The sequence below is a fragment of the Monodelphis domestica genome, chromosome 7 (assembly GCF_027887165.1).
Source record: "Monodelphis domestica isolate mMonDom1 chromosome 7, mMonDom1.pri, whole genome shotgun sequence".
Taxonomy (NCBI): Eukaryota; Metazoa; Chordata; class Mammalia; order Didelphimorphia; family Didelphidae; genus Monodelphis; species Monodelphis domestica.
In genome coordinates, this window is record NC_077233.1 from 198,054,941 (window position 1) to 198,072,110 (window position 17,170).

General features: G+C 34.5%; 1 protein-coding gene across 8 annotated transcripts in view; it reads right to left on the reverse strand.

Moving 5' to 3' along the window:
- Positions 1-17,170, reverse strand: part of TRPM3 (transient receptor potential cation channel subfamily M member 3) — a 722,593-nt gene that overhangs the window by 324,285 nt on the left and 381,138 nt on the right. For all 8 annotated transcript variants that reach the window (XM_056804169.1, XM_056804172.1, XM_056804170.1 and 5 more), the window contains exons 4-5: positions 16,268-16,481; positions 7,291-7,415 (exon numbers count right to left, since the gene is read on the reverse strand). In XM_056804169.1, the coding sequence (XP_056660147.1) occupies positions 7,291-7,415; positions 16,268-16,481 (339 nt within the window). The remainder of the gene's footprint in view (positions 1-7,290; positions 7,416-16,267; positions 16,482-17,170) is intronic.

Here is a 17,170-nt window from a genome sequence, read left to right on the forward strand (position 1 = left end):
CCTGTTATATTTGCTGACTCCCCTGAACCCTGCTTTGAGAAGGGGGTTCTCCTTTCTTTCCCTCTCTCCATACCAAAAGTCCAAGCTTCCCTTTTATTTTTTTAAGACAGTAGGCTGCCTTGGGTCACTACAAGAAAGATACTATCCTTTTTCTTTAAGGTGGCTCATATAGTTTCTGTTGCTTTACATAATCATTCCTGCAGCACTCCTTTTGTAAACTACCATTTATGGGCCATTTTAAGGAACTACCAGAACCATTCTCCAGTGCTGTTGCTCCTCAAATACTGTCTTCAATGTAGTACTCATGCTAGTGGAAAGTTCCAGAGTAATTTATTGTGTCAAACACATCTTTTCTCTTTCATATCCTCACATTTGATTGTGTCATAAATATTAGAAGTTCCATTAGAAGTTGTGAGTGAAAATACAGACTCAGTTCCATTTAGAGGTTTGAAGAAATTGATATCATTACCAATAAACACTTATGGTATATCCTTAGATACTTAATAAGGGATTGGGATGATTTTTAAGTGATTAGGCTCAATTTACTGTTTAGTTTTTTTCTTCTAAGGAGAATGATATATGGAATGGGAAGGATCACCCAAAAATGATTAGTAGAGAATGGAGACTGAAGATAAATGAAAGAATAATCAAACATCACTTGCCCTAAATATGGACAGAAATTTGAATGTATCCAGAAGAGAGTAACCATTATGGCAAGAAGACTGAGGATTATAGTATATGAAAATGAATTTTTAAGGATTGGTGATGTCTCTCCAGGACAAGAGAAGATTAAAATAGGTAATTATAGCTATGACCTTATATTTGGATGGCTTTGTGTATGAGAGGGATTTAAATTTTTTGCTTGGCCTCAAGGGGTAAGAACGGGAGTGATGGGAAAGAAGTTAAAGAAGGGCAACTTTGGGCCTGATTTAAGAAAAAGGAAAACTTCCCCAAATGAGAAAAGAATGGGTTGCCTCACTGGAGGTCTTACAGTAGAAGATGACTGACCACTTATTAGGTATATATTGACTCTTGATTATGGACAGTTTGGACTCAATGACTTTTGAGGTTCTTTCCAATGATTCTAACACTATGTTTAAGGATCTTTCATGTTAATACAGGGCATTGAATCAGAAGCTAAAAATACAAAGAGATGCTTAAATAAAAGATAAAAAAGCTGTTAAATTTTTCCTTTGTGATAAGCACTACATATCACATGATCCTTGTCTTATAGAAATTTATTATCTAGTTGGGGGGTATAGCACACTTATTTTTATTTGCCACCACATGGCTACAAGCTAGGAATCGACAATGTAGTTCTCCTGGAGTAGCTGGTAACATGGGATAAGGCAGTCTAACTCAGAATCCAGATGAACTATGAAGGGAAGGATCATTTTCTGTCATGACAAAGATTGGTCACAGTGCTTATCTCTTCTCATTATAACAGGGATGATACTGTTCAAAGATCAATGTAAAAAAGATCAATATCAACTCCTGCTTTTCATGAAAGAAATGGTCTCTAAAAAGATGGACATAAATGGTCTCTAAGTGGCAGACAGTCCTCAAAATATCTAAGTAAAAATCAAAGAAACAAAATAATATTTATTTTCTATTTCTGGTAATATAGCTACCTTCATAAAATGCCACCAAGCAACAGAAATAATGCCTTATTTTTTTCATTATGCTTATTTAAAACAAAATCCTTAGCTTTCCTGCCTAGAGCTTATTTTAAAATACATCAACCTGGGATATTGAGAGTCCACTGACTTTCTCTCTGACCAGGAGAAACACAATTTTAGATCTTCAAATAATTACATGTTGAAAGAACTTACATATAGTTAAGAGTTTTAGTAATATATCATTTATTCCTCTGTTATATTAAGCATGAAGTCCTTAATTGGTCCATAGAGGACCCAAGTTCAAATCCCAGTTGTGTCATGAATCCTACTTGTTTTACTGTGAGTAAATTATTAACTTCTCTGGTCTTTATTTTCAGGATTTGTCAAACATTAGTTATTTACTACTGTGTTAAATACCCAATCTTCTCCATCAATCTATTACCCTATTTCCTGGCCAGTACCAGACTTTTGATGTTACCACTTTACAATACAGTTTGAGATCAAGTACAGCGAGGCCACCTTCCTTCATATTTTTTTCATCAATTCCCTTATTATTCCTGGTCTTTTGTTCTTCTGAAAAAATTCTGTTATTTTTTTTCTAGCTCTCTGAAATAATTTCTGGGGTAGTTTGGTTGGTGTGGCACTGAATAGGTGAATAAATTCAGGTAGACCTCATTTTTCTCATTTATAAAATAAAGGGGTAAGATAAGTTCCATTATTCTTTCCATCTTTAAATCTATGATTCTGAATATTGTAGGTAGGTATTTTCTCTTTTGAAGGAGGTAGGAAATGTTCTCTTTTATTACATATCATTTTCATTGTGGGAATAAATATTGGAAAAACTCACTTGAAACATTAGGATAGTTACAATCCTTTATTATAACCACTTAAGGAATAGGTGAATTACTATTCTTTTTCCCTTGCTCTGGACTGTGATTTCATTCCTGCAGAGGGACATAGTAGTTATATAGAATTACCAGAGGTCCTTAAAAGATTTTCTGACCTGCCCAGCATCAACCAGCTACATTAGGTTCACTTTTATTAAATGACTAGATGATGTCCATGATCCCCTCCAATTCTAAATATATTACTAGATCCAGAGATGAAAGGCACCTTTTATAGGTTGTTTTATTCAGCTCTCTCATTTTCTAGATGAGTATAAACAGCTTGTCTAACGTCACAAAGTTAATAAGTCCTGCATTCAGACTCAGGGTCTGCAAAGCTCATATATAGCAGCCTTTTCATTGTTTAGTCTTGTGCTCTTTAAGGACAGTTAAAGTGCTCAACAGTTGTTTTCTAAGAATGTTTATTTTTTAGGTAGAATTTATCACATGTCATTTTGAAGTAGTTCCCTAAAATAATGAGCAAAATGGAAATTCTCCCTAAATACTGACAAATATTTTAAAGTGAGAAATTAACAAGGGAGGGGGTAAGCATTTACTAAGTGCCTACTATATGCTAGGCACCATGCCGTGTTTTATAAATACTATCTCATTCTATTCTTGCAACAATCCAAGGAGATGGATACTAGTATTACTCCCAGTTTATGGATGGGGAAACTGAGGAAAATAGAGGTTAAATGACTTGACCTGGGTTACTCAAGCAGCAAGTTTCTGAGGCTAAATTTGAATTCAAGTTGACCTGATAACAGACCGAGTGCTCTATCCATTATGCCACATAGTTACTCCTGTACCACTTAACTCTCTCTCTCTTTTCTTCAGGAAATTATTAGCATGTCATAATTTTCAGATCCACTATTTTTGTTTCCAAGTCTGTCTTTTTAAAATCTTTACCTTCTGCTTGGAATTGACAGTAAGTATTGGTTCCAAGGCAGAAGAGCAGCAAGGGTTAGGCAACTGGATTTAAGTGTTTCAAAGTTTTGCCCCAAATAATTTCATCTTGAAGATAAATCCTACTAATATAGACCCAGTGATTTATAGATTTATTTTACTTCCATGAGATTATATATAATATTGAATAATTGTACAGGTTTTGTTCAAAGAACTAAAATAGTTTAGTATCACTCTTTATTTTTAAGGAAAATTCTCTCATGCAATTTAATTTCCCCTTTTCCATTTGGGTCATCCTAACATCTTATACAATTTAGAGTTGGAAAGATTCATAGATCAGAGATCACCTAGATCTGAGGTTTCCAGCATTTCTGTACTGACACATTCAGCAGCAGCAACAGCAATAGCAACAACGAGAATGTGATTTGAACTTGGGATAATTTAATATATTATTCACAATATTTTGTACCTATTTACTACTTAAGGTGCCATTAAATAACTTTCAATTTGAACCACTGGGATTAATTACTGTTATGGGGTTTTTAAGGAGTTTGCAAGTCATTTAATGGGAACCAAAATCTAATCTCTTTATTTTGCAAAGATGGAAACAGATATTCAAACAGTTACAGAGGCTCCCTGTAGGTCACAGAGATGACAAATATCAGAACCTAGATTTAAATCCAGAAACTCAAACTTCAAATTTAATGCTTTTCCTATTGCCTCTCAAATGGATTCCTCTAGGAGAGAATCACATATAACTTCAATGTTCTATGCCATGTTTCTCTTTCACTAGGTCTTTATAATCATTAAGGATAATTATTTCCACTTTTCCTAGCCTTTTACTGACCAGGCAAAAAAAAATTGGCTACCATCTATGTCAGGATCAACAACCAGAGTCAGCACTACACTTCAACAATATATTCATGATACCATTATATAAGAAACTGGGGTATGAATAAGCTAGTCAATGAATCAGTAAACAATTATTTATTAAGTACCTGGGTAATTCCTGTTTCTGTGCTAGATACTGGAGATATATAAAGATAAAAATGAAATTACTCTCATGAAACTTACATTCTTTGGGGAAAATTAAAGAACAGAGAAGGAAAAAAAGGAGATGGAAAAAAGAAATTATAGCTCTAGGAAAAGATGCAACAGTTTGAAAATAAGAAATGGAAGATAAGTGAGAAATACTTCAGTTCAAACCAAATCTCAGATAGTTACTGGCTCTTTGACCCTCAGCAAGTCTTTAATTTCTTTCTAATTTAGTTTTCTTATTTATAAAATGGTGATAATAATTGAACCTCCCTCTCAGAATTATTGAGGATGAAATGAGATATTTATAAAATGCTTTGCAAACTTTAAAATACTATGAATGTTAATTATTGTTATTATTGTTGTTGTTGTTGTGATGAAAAATGGAGCTTGTGTTACAGATAAGGGATTGGGCATGAAATACCTCTATCCTAACAAATGAAGTACCACTTTCATCCCGGTAGCTAGTACTCTTACAACCCCAGTCCAGAAACTACTTTTTATAAATTTTGTGATTATAGTTCTATATTTTTTTATTTTTCTGCAACAAAATATAAGCTGCTTGAGAGCAGGAACTGTTTCCTTTTTGTCTTTGGATTTTTAGAATTTATTGCATACCTGGAATATAGTAGGCATGTAATAAATGTTAAAGGGTAGCTGCATGGTTTGGTGTATAGAGCACTAGAATGGAGTCAGGAAGATCCGAGTTCAATTTGGTCTCAAATACTTATTTACTACGTGACTCTGGGCAAGTTATTTAACTGTCTCAGCTCCTCATCTGTGTTAAATGAACTAGAGGAGGAAATGGCATGTAATTACAGTATTTTTGCCAAGAAAACCCCAAATGGGGTCATGGAGAGTCTGCCATGACTTAAATGATTGCACAACAGCAGTAAGAAGTGTTTAGTGAATGACTGAATTCATATTAAATTTGAGTGGCAGTCTACCATGTTTAAAGAAGGCTGTCCAAGTAGTAGTCAACTTCAGACAAATGAAACCAATTCATTTATGTAGCAGGATGGGCTTGTTTAACAGTATAAGTGGGCATTAATGAAACTGCTAGCATTTTATAATTTGCTCCTCTATCACGGGAACCAAATTCAAATGGCATTTTTATACAGAAACACATGCAAAGCAAAGAGTTAAGCTTGGCTTTAATCATCTTTTACTCTTTGGAATGAATTATGGATATTAAAGGATCAATGATAAACTTGCTCAATTTTATTTTCTGCTCTAGGCATCTTAAATTTAGTCTTAAGCAGCAATTTCATAAATGGTGGACAAATGCCCAGATTAAAAAAACAATGCAGTTAATTATTCACATGTTTTCAAATATAAAGATGTCTGGAACTTAACTGACACAGCTTCCAACTCTTTATCACTTATTTATAAATTTATAAACTTTGACTTTTTAATTTTATCTTCAGCTCCATGTTGGACTGTATTATATAGCCTAAAAATGAACTTAAGATACAGTTACAGAATACAAGCTTAAGGTAATGTAGAAAGACATATTTGATTCTACAATATTTATTTTGCTGTTAAAATTCCAATAAAGTTAATACCAGAATGGGACAAAAGTGGATTAGGGCAAAGAATGAATTTTCTAATCTAGAAAAGTGAATTTCAAGGGTTCTTATAAAAGTCTCAAGGATTTATAAGGGAGTAACTATTCAAAATCAATGAGGTTTTGGATGAATCTAAGCTCTTTGGGCAAATTAGAAATCAAGAAATCTTTATATATATATATATATATATATATATATATATATTATAGAAATACCCTCCCTTTCATCCTCTCTTCCTACCTTCTTTCCTTTCACACCTATATGAAACAATACATTTGGTACCATTATTTATTTGACTCAGAGAAATAATTATTTTCTATTTCAGAAATGAAAACAGTGACCTCTCAAGCAGAAACTGAAACAAGGAAGGTCAAATGACCAGATTGGTTCAGAATCTTGTATAAGATGATCTTAACAATGTCCTTGAAATAACTTCTAAATCTCAAAAAAAAAATCCCATAGGTTTTTACTTTTAAAAAACCCACATATATAAATATATTGAATGCCTATTAGGTACAAATAGTGTGTGAGAGTAGTTTTATTATTATTAATCTTTAAAAAGGAACAATACATCTCATCAACAGTATCTGTTGACTGCATATTATGTGCTGCTGGCCAATTCAAGTATAGGATAAAGGATATGATAACTTGGACAATGAGCATAATCCATTTGCTAAATCAGACTCCCCATTCCTCATTTTAACTCTTCTAGATAAACAGGAGTTTTTAAATAAAAGGTGGATGAGTTACTTGATATCTGCTTCTAAGGCAAAGCTTTTTGATGGACTCCAGAAGCATTTGCCTCAAACCACAGAATTTATTTGTTCAAGCTGATACTGATACACAAGCAGAATTTTGCACTGAAACAGAGTTCAGCCTACCCTGACTCAAACACTTGCTCAGAACACTGATAAATATACTAACTCATATGAGTTTGTATTGGAAGTAAAATGAATTAACAAATGTTTACGGTGTGATGAAAGATATCTAAATCAGAGAAGAGATAACAAAAAGTTAATTAATGATTAATATGTTGAAAAATAAGCAAATCAGAAACATTTACTTAGTTTGTTAGTAGGACTATATCTAGGAATAATGATTTTTATCATTTTTTATCATTTTTATCATTTTTATCATGATAGGAGGTAGAAAAAATAAATCTTATAAAATTATCAATCACTACTTAAAAAAACAAAACATTCTGAGCAAAGACTCAAGAAAATTTTTTTCTATTTTTTTAAAAGTTACTTATAATGAAGGCAACATCATATGACTTACATCTTTACCAATCAGGTCCTCTTGGTTTTCTACAATTCCCCAGGGAGCAATGCCTATGGTACATATCTTCCCTCGAGATTTTGATGCATGATCCTTTAAAGCATCCCCAACATGTCGAATAACTCCTAAAAAAAGAGGAGAGACCTTTAATAAGCTTGTGTTTTAAAATGATTTGTTTCCCTTCATTTGATGGTGAATATTACATTTATTATTTCTCTAAAAGTCAAGAATACATATTGTATAAAATTTCGACAAATCACTTCAATAAAACTACATATATTGAAGACATAAGAGTCAAAATTTCTAGTGTAATATTTAGTAAATGCTAATAATTTGCATAGCCTAAATCTAACCTTTTACCAAATGAACAGAACAACTAGTGAGTCCAAAAGGGTGTATGGGGAAATACACTTGAATTATTAGGCATACACATAAAAATTTAAAAAGTCAGCTAAACTAGTTAATATGTAAATACATGTTAATGAAAAAGTCAATAGTCACAACTGGGAAATTCAACGAATAAATTAATTAGGATTTTCTATTTATACTATAAAGGATATTATTCTATTAAAAGAGATATTTTGACTTTTTCATAGGTGTCATGAGAAAGTAATAGTTAGGTTTGTGGTCTAGTAAGGAAATAATTTTAGAATACGTAAAATTCAAATATAGTTGTAACTATTAAAATACATCGTTTATGGATAGGCATTAATGACTTTTCAGAAAGTAAAAATCCTAATTATTAAAACATGATTAGACTGAAAATATAAGTGCAAACAGGCCTTGCTTAATAAATTTGCTAAACTGGCCCATGGGGAAAACTGCTTAAGGACAGAGAATGCACAAAGTTGTTTTTCAAAAGTAATTGGAGTTTCAACATTTTATGAAATAGAAAACTTGCTACTACCTCCTGGAAGAGAAGTGATAGACTCATGATGTGAAATAAGATACAATTTTTGGAAACATGGCCAGTGTGGGAATTTGTTTTACTTGTCTGCATATTTGTTACCAAGTTTTGTTTCTTTTGTGAGGATTAAGGGGAAGGAACTGAGAGAGAAAAATTTTTTGTCAAAAATAAAATTTTGCTGAAGGAAAATAGAAAAGCTTTTATTCTATTAAAATCTGTAGTCAATTACTTAAGCTGAGAAGAACAGAGCTCATTCAGTGTTTCTGCTTTGCAGTTTTGCAATGAGTTAGTGCTCAAAATCCTTTAATGGAACCTTAAGCAGTGAATAATTATAAAGAATACTGTAAGTAGTTTATTAAATTGCTCTTAGAGTTCGTAACAACTTTGTGTGGTTATTATTGAAAGTGATTTGGGGAACAAAACGTTGAAACTATTACATTAGAAAGTACTTGTGAACATTCAGACTTTGAGAATTTATCTTGGATGACTGAAAGAAAAAGAAGAACCCATTTGGGCTGGGATTAGGTTTATTCCACTTAACTCCAGCCAGAGATAATAGCAATAAACATCTCAGCTCCTAGAAGCAAGAGCCATCTGGCCATTTGTAGAAATATAAATCTACCTATGATTAGACAAATCTACATCTGGATACATACAAATACACATATGCATATACACACATCCTCTATTTTTAGAGTCACGCATCAATTATTTTAAAATGGAATTGTAATACACATGTATATATTAATTTCAATATTTACTAAATGCTTTATTACTCTTTTTGTTGTTCTTTTCTTTCCTATCACACTATTAAATGTGACATAGGGAAGATTTTGCAATGGCAAGAATATGCCATTAGAGTCTCATTAAGATAATTTTAAGATCATAGCAAAGAATACTTGGCTTATAAACTTTTAATCTCTTGCAAATACCATGTTGTTACAGGAAGAAGATATGAAATATGTTATCTATGACAAGAAACAAATGATTTAACATTAAAATAGCACAAAGCAAAAGTTCATTTTATTGCTTAAATTTAATGCTATTTGCTACATTAATCTTCTGATACAGGAGGAATATATAGGTAAATTTCCAAGAAATTGATAGCTAGAAGGGACTATCTAAGTCAAACCTTTATATGAAAAGGAATCTTTTCAACAATTTACCAGAGAAGTGGTTACCTACTTCCTATTTAAGACCTCCAGCATGAGGGAGTCCCACATCTCTGAAGCCACTTCACTGTGCTAGAGACTGAACTGGTAAGAAAAAAGTTTCATTGCTTTAAGCCCAAATCTGCCTCTTTAAGCCTTCTGCTCTGGAGACTGAGTCAAGATGGCCACCCACTTAGAAGCAGCAAAAATCCAGACTTCTGTGAAAACCCTTCCATACCAATAAAAAACACAATGCTTTGAGGGGACAGAAAACCAAATCTAACAACAGGACTGAGCCAGGGGCTCTCCTGCTTGACTCAACTTAAAAAGGTATCAAGAGAAGGCTGAATTGTCAGGTTTAAGGAAAAAGAAGAAGGAAGGTGCCAGGACCCCTTCCCCACCTACTATTCTCAGTCTCTGGTGGTTGCTGGATTCTCAGGGCCAGTGCTCCAGGCTGGGGGGAGTGCCTTGCTGCCACAGATGTGTGAGGGTCAGGGCTCTTACTACAGTTGGCAAAGAGGCAGCTGGAGGAGAGGTGTGGAGGGGAGGGTAGCCTAGTCACAGTCACTACTTTGTGGGCCTGCACTTTTATAGGTTTTGGCTTCAGGGCACATCCAGCTCCACAGATCAGCTCCAACCCCCCTCACTACACCCCCTTATCACTAGGGCAGATAAGAAGCCTTCAGAGAGCAGGGAAACTCAGTCTCCAACACCCTTCCTCCACTGAGTGTGCTGAGAGCAACCTTAAGAATACTGCTAACTTGGGTCCCAGGGTAAAGGCTCCAACCAGGACAGAATACATTGATAATAGGGCAGGAGGGAAGCACAGCTCCCTTCAGCCTCCACACCTTCTCCTAGGCCTTTAGTTTCTGCTACCAGCTGGGGAATATCTGACCTCCGGGCTCATTAACATTCCATCAGCCTAATCTAGTCAATCAGCAGAGCAGAGAAGAAGCCCTGTCAGGACAGAATAGCCCAAATCCACAAATCCAGCAAATAAACAGAAGAGCAAGAATACAGCCAATGAAGGGGAAGGGGAGAGAAGGAAAAATATGAGTAAACAACAGAAAAAGGAAAAAGAAATTGTAATCAACAGTTTCTATCCAGGCAATGAATAAAGAGCAAATGGAACTGAGGAGGACCAAGGAACACCAAGCAAAAAGGCAGAAACTCTGGTGAATTGGACTCAGGCTTTAGAAGAACTCAAAACACAATAAAAAAAAATTAAGGGAGACTGAAGACAATTTGGAAAAGAACTTAAAAAGCAAAATAAGTCATATGGAAAGAGAAGCACATGAAATAAAACAAGAAAATAATGTCTTGGAAGCCAGAATTAACCAGTTTGAAAACTAGGCAAAGAAAGTGAAAGATGACCTACAAAGAAAAACAGACCAGAAGGAGAAGGAGGACCAAAAAGCCAGGGATGAAATTCAGTCTTTAAAAATTAGAATCCAACAACCAGAAGCAAATGACTTCACAAGGTAGCAAGAGTCTATAAAACAAAATCAAAAGAATAAAAAATTGAGGAAAATATGAAACACTGCATTGATAAAATTATAGAAATGGAAAATAGATCCAGAAGAGACAATTTAAGAATTATTGGACTAACTGAAAATCATGACAAAAGAAAAAGCCTGGACATCATTCTATAAGAAATTATTAGCCAAATTAAAGAACTACCAGACCAAGGAAAAAGATACTACAAGCTGCTAAGAAGAAACCATTCAGATATCATGAAACCACAGTTAGGATGACACAGTACTTGGCTGCATCCACACTGAAGGACCAGAAGACATGGAATATGATATTCTAGAAAGCAAGGGAACTGGGTCTGCCACCAAGAATCAACTACTCAGCAAAATTGACTTTATTCTTATAGGGGAAAGTATGGTCGTTTAATAAAATAGAAGACTTCCAAGTATTCCTAAAGAAAAGACCTGACTTAAGCAAAAAATTTGATGCACAAACACAGAACTCAAGAGAATCACCAAAAGGTTATTAAGAAAGAGGAAGGGGGAAGCTGGTGGCTCAGTGGATTGAGAGCCAGGCCTAGAGACGGGAGGTCCTAGGTTCAAATCTGGCCTCAGACACTTCCCAGCTGTGTGACCCTGGGCAAGTCACTTGACCCCCATTGCCTAGCCCTTACGACTCTTCTGCCTTGGAGCCAGTACATAATATTGACTCCAAGATGGAAGGTAAGGGTTTAAAAAAAAAAGAAAGGGGGAAAAATTTAAAGGACCTAATAAGTTCAAATGATTTGTATTCCTATAAGAAAAGATGATATTGATAACTTTTAAAAATTGTTATTATCATCAGTGTAGCTAGAAGTATACTTAGAGGGTACAGTGACAAACTGTAAAGGATGATATATCAAAAATATTAAAAACTGGGTGTAAAAAAAGAGGACAATACTAAGAGAAATGGTAAAAGAGATAAAATGGGATAAATATGTATTGCATCAAGAAGTGAAAGAGATTTGAGACAGTCTCCAAGAAAATTTTAATCATTATAGTGGGAAGGGTTAGAAAGGTTCAAATAGAAAGAAAACTTCCAACTCCAAATTCAATTATCATCATCAGCAGCAGCAGCATCAATAATGACATCATCGTCATAAACATCTTCATCAACATCACTGAAATCATCAACAACATCAGCATCATCAACATCATCATCATCAATATCATCATCATCAATATCATCAGTGTCAAAATCATCCACTTCAACATCAACATCTGACTATCCATCTTTTCCTGGCCCAGGAAAGATTTTTGCTGGATGGTCTAACCTAATAGCATATTGTGCAGAGTACTGAATGAAAGTCACAAGGCCTAAACTCTAGGCTTAAGTGCCACTATGTGTCCTTTGGGGATAAAAAGAAAGCTTTTTTTTTTTCCTGGATTCAGTTTCCTCATTTATGTATGAGTGAAGCTTACCTGTATTCTGCATTAATTTAATCAATTAAATCAAAGAATAAACCAGGTGTAAACAAGGAAAAAGAAAGCTTTCTGTAGCATGGCAACAAAGTTGAGAACATTAAAACTCTTGGTATAGCTTGGCCCCTTAAGTCCCTGCATGTCGAGAGCATTTCTTTCTTCTCAGGTTGGAAGTATTGACTGGGTCAGCACCTTTTCATTTCTGCACCTAGGAGCTCCTTGCCAATGCAGTTTATGCTTAACATGTTCAAATAACATATTGATTCAATGCAAAGAACACTTAATTAAAAGGGAATAAAGTATTAAATAACAAAGGAAAAGATCCCATATGCAAATAGGTATGATCTCCCAATGATTCTCCAAGCTGTCAGAGGGAGAGAAATATTTCCTGAACATTTCACCCTATTCTCCACACAAATACTTGTTATAAAAAAAAAATGATCATGGTTAGCAACCAAATATATTTATTTTAGAAAAAAACTAGGAAATTAATACAGATTGAGATGGAAAATAAGAAGATTCCCAATAAGGCAGTCCTATGGCTGGGAAATGGAACAACATAAAATCTCAACCCAAACAATGAGAACACTGCCCCAGAGAAAATCACCCTAACCAGTCCTGGGAACCAGGTGGTATATGGGGAATGGGGGTGAAGGAGTAAATTGATGAGAGGAGCTTTCCCCACAAATCTGTGGCTCTGGAACTCACATTAGGCATTACAAAACTGTTTTTCTCTCTTCTCCTGTCTCTTAACTACTTTCTTTCTCTCCCTCACATATGCCTAGTAGAAATATCAGGACCCAAAGTATTCTCAACCAATCAGGAGTCATGTCTCCTTTCTTATATGCAAAGCTGTCCAATTTTCCTAAGAGGGTATTGTACAAAAATATAACACATAATCTGCAAAATTACCCTTTTCCTTCATATTTCTAAAAACAAGATCCTCAGTTCTCTGTCATTCTTTTCCAGAAGTTTTCAGGCTCTCTCATGCAATTCACCTTACTTGTTCACTGTACTAATAAAGAAGGAAACAGGCTCAGAGGTGTGAATCAACTTGTCCAACATGACAGCAATGATCTCAGAAAAGTTAGAGCTGGAAGGGAGCTTAGAGACCATCCAGGAAGTAGAAAAGTTTGGATTCAAACCCATATCTTCTTAATCTCAGTGCTCTTGATTGAGAATTTAATAAACTTAAACAAACAAAAATCCTATGGCTCTATCTTTTGCTTTGATTATCATTTAGCAAATTCCCAACAGTCTTAATGCACACAGAAACTGCCTTTAGCTGTCCTTTATTAGGCATACTCATTTAGAAAAGCATGCAACTTAATAGGATTATATAAATTGGGTATAGTTCCTAGTAAAAGACTTTCCTGGAAAGATTTATTTGCTTAAACAATATTAAATATATTATTTATTTAACATAGTTCCACTTAATTTCCATGAAGAGATTTGTATTATAAAAGTTAAAGGATCAGACTATATACAAATGTATGTCAATAAATAATCCTGTTTTATTTATTGATTGTTGTTGTTCCATCATATTTCAATGGTGTCTCACTCTCTGTGACCCCATTTGGGATTCTTGGCATAGATATTGGAGTAGATTGCCATTTCCTTCTCTAGATCACTTATGATATATCTTGACCAAATCACAGAGTAGATGTATGAATACTTTTAAGAAAAGTAATGAAGACAAGTATTAGTAGAGGTTATTCAAAGTTTGTTTTCCAGTGACATGATTAAATAGGAATTTGACAGGTTAACTCTGGTGATTTAGTTTAACTCACTGTTATTAAACATATAATAATTATACTGTGCTTAGCAGGAATGATATAAAGTGTAGCTGCCTGCAGCCACACAATATTATCTTCCTGAGTAGACACCTGAGAAGGGAAGGTGGAGACTGAGGGAAAATGAGTGAAGAGGTTTAGAGATAAGAGAGAGGGAACATGAGGAAGAAAGAAAAAGGATCAGAGATACAAGGTTCAACACCAAGGGATTCGGTGTGTGTGCTCCTCTGAGAGTAGAAAAAAGAGAGAGCTTCACGTGTCCCCAATCTTTTATTGGAGAATTAAGGAATGGGTGATGGGAGGTAGTAAATGAACATGTGACATGGCAAAGAATTTAACATTGGCTCAGTTTATAACCACAGCATCAAAGAGGTGGAGGCTAAAATAATTTAGGACTCAGTGCCCCACCCAGAGGTCCAATTGACTTTTGGACTGCAGGTTTAGGGAGTGGTCAGCATACTATAAGCTGAGAGTTACACTTTGTTACAAGGCTTAACTAATCAATCATGAAGTTTGGTACATGAGCATATTGTCCGCAAGAGTCAGTTTTTGAATACATCAACAATACTTTCAAGATGAGTTCACACCTGGATCCCCATAGAAAGAAAAAGGAGATAATTCCCATCCTTCCGTTGATGAGCAGCCCATCTGATTCTATTTAAATGCTCCCTCCAGAAGAACTGTATGAACCTGTGTCATATATGCATGTCATATATTCAAGGTACTTGAGAGAGTCTTAAAATTATTTCACCTTAATGTTATTCGGAGGCTGCTAGGTGGTACAGTGGATAGAGTGGTGGACCTGGAGTCAGGAGGACCCGAGTTCAAAATTTGAACTCAGATACTTACTACTTGTGTGTCTCTGGGCAAGTTGCTGTTTGCCTTAATTTGCTCAATTGTAAAATGGGGTCAATAACAACACTAACCTCACAGGTTTACTTTGAGGATCAAATGAGATGTCATTTGTAAAATATTTAGCATAGTACATGGCACATAATAGGTGTTAAACACTTATTCCTTTCAAAAACCCTCTAAAATGATGAATAATTAAAGCTATGACTATAATTATGCTGAAATTCAGCTTACAAAAACCTGAGAAAGTATTGCAGTAATAATGTTGCACAAATTCTAAATACTACTTGTTATATAAAGCCTAGCAAGGAAGTTTCAAATGACTTATAATTGCAGTAGCATAGATTTACTCTACTACATAACACTGCTGACTCAGGCATGGACAATGTGTCAGAAAAATTTAGAGGCGATCATTCCATTAGCTTTTATTTATTAATAATGCACCACAGATAAGCACTTAGCACCCTGTGCATATGTCTGTGAAGTGGAGAGGGGCAAGGAGAAAGGGATTTGACTGTTTCTGCATTACAATAAACAACAAATTTTGGCAGGTAGAAAATAACTCATGTTTATGATCTCTATAACTAAGCTATATCCAGCAAATGAAAAAAAATGTTTCTTTTGTTATATTATTTGGTGATTGTATAGGGGAAGAATTGTATTAAATCTAGAAACAGAGCAAAATTTTGAAAATATTTCTTTAAAACTGGAAAATGAGTCTTGAAAAGACTAAAGCAATTTTGGTTGGGGAATGGGAAGAATAGCACAGATCCTGGCTTGAGTTTTTCTGAAGGTGCAATAGAGTGCTTTCTTCTAGGTAAAGAAGCAAGCTTCCTCATTAAAAAAAAGTTGTTCCTTAAAAATAAAAAAAGACAAATTAAAATATGAAATTACATGGCAGTTTGTGTTCATTAATATATCCTTAAAACCATTCTTGTAAATCACCTATTCTACAATGTACTTTTCATTACTAAGATTCCCAGCCTGTTATTCATGCTTAAAATAATTCTTTTATTTCTTTGGATATGTTTTTTCAGTTAACATTCAGAACTCCTTTTGAGAGGGAAAAAGAAAAAAAATTATGGTGCAGGAAGAGAGAGGGGGAGAGAGAGAGAGAGAGAGAGAGAGAGAGAGAGAGAGAGAGAGAGAGAGAGAGAGAGAGAGAGAGAGAGAGAGAGGAGAGAGAGTGTGTGTGTATACAAATGGATGATGAACAGAATATGAGAATTTTATGAGATCGGACATGAGGACGAACTGATATAGACTATAATCTTTAAGTGAAAACTAAGCATAGTAGTCTCATGGTGAGTGGCTATGGCACCCTGCATAGATTGAACTTACCTGTGTTGACTCCTCCTGTGAAAATCCATGCTCCAGTGGTCATGGCTGCCTTGATGAGACCTTTTCCAAAAACTTGTTTGAGTTTTGGCTGGAGTTCAAAGTTCTGGAGGCCTCCATGAACAGAGATGAGGAGTTTGGGGAGCTCAAGTTGCCATTCCTTGGTCATCAGGTGTAGGAGGAGATCAGGTTTTGTGTCAAAGGACACCCGCACATACTGTAAAAGGAAACATTGTCAAAAAGTGGAGAATCTTGGCAAAGGCATCTCATAAGTACAGTTTGTTGCTAAAAAAAAATACATTTTAAACAATTTAATTTGAAATCCTGGCAAGATGGATTGAATAAGGAAATGATTATTTGTTGAATTATCAAGACAATTTTAACTTTACAGAGTTTTCCTTTAAATTATGAGTTTTAAATACAGGACCCCTAAATGATTAGTTAATTTTTCAAAACTCAGAGTAGCTTCTATACGAATGCATCTTTTACAGAAAGTCAAGCACCCTTAGATTTGATTAAAGAGAGCCTGGCTATAACTTGTAACTTTTAATCTTTTTAATAGACCAACATATTATATCTGACTTCCCTTTCTAAAAAAGTCTCCACAATTTATCCATTCATTTGATGAAAATATTCTCTCTTTTCATGAATTCTTCCAAGAAGAAAAGGGGTTTCATGAGAGAAAGGTAAAGAATAACTTCTTTTACTTAAACAATTTTTATTTTTCTAAATTTCTCTTTTTTTGTTTACTTGTTTCAGTTTTGTTCAACTCTTATAAATACATTTGAGGTTTTCTTGGCAAGGACACTGGAATTGTTTACTATATCCTTCTCCAGCTCATTTTATGGATGAAGAAAACTGAAGCAAACAAAGTGACTTGCTTAGGATCACATGGTCAGTAAGTTT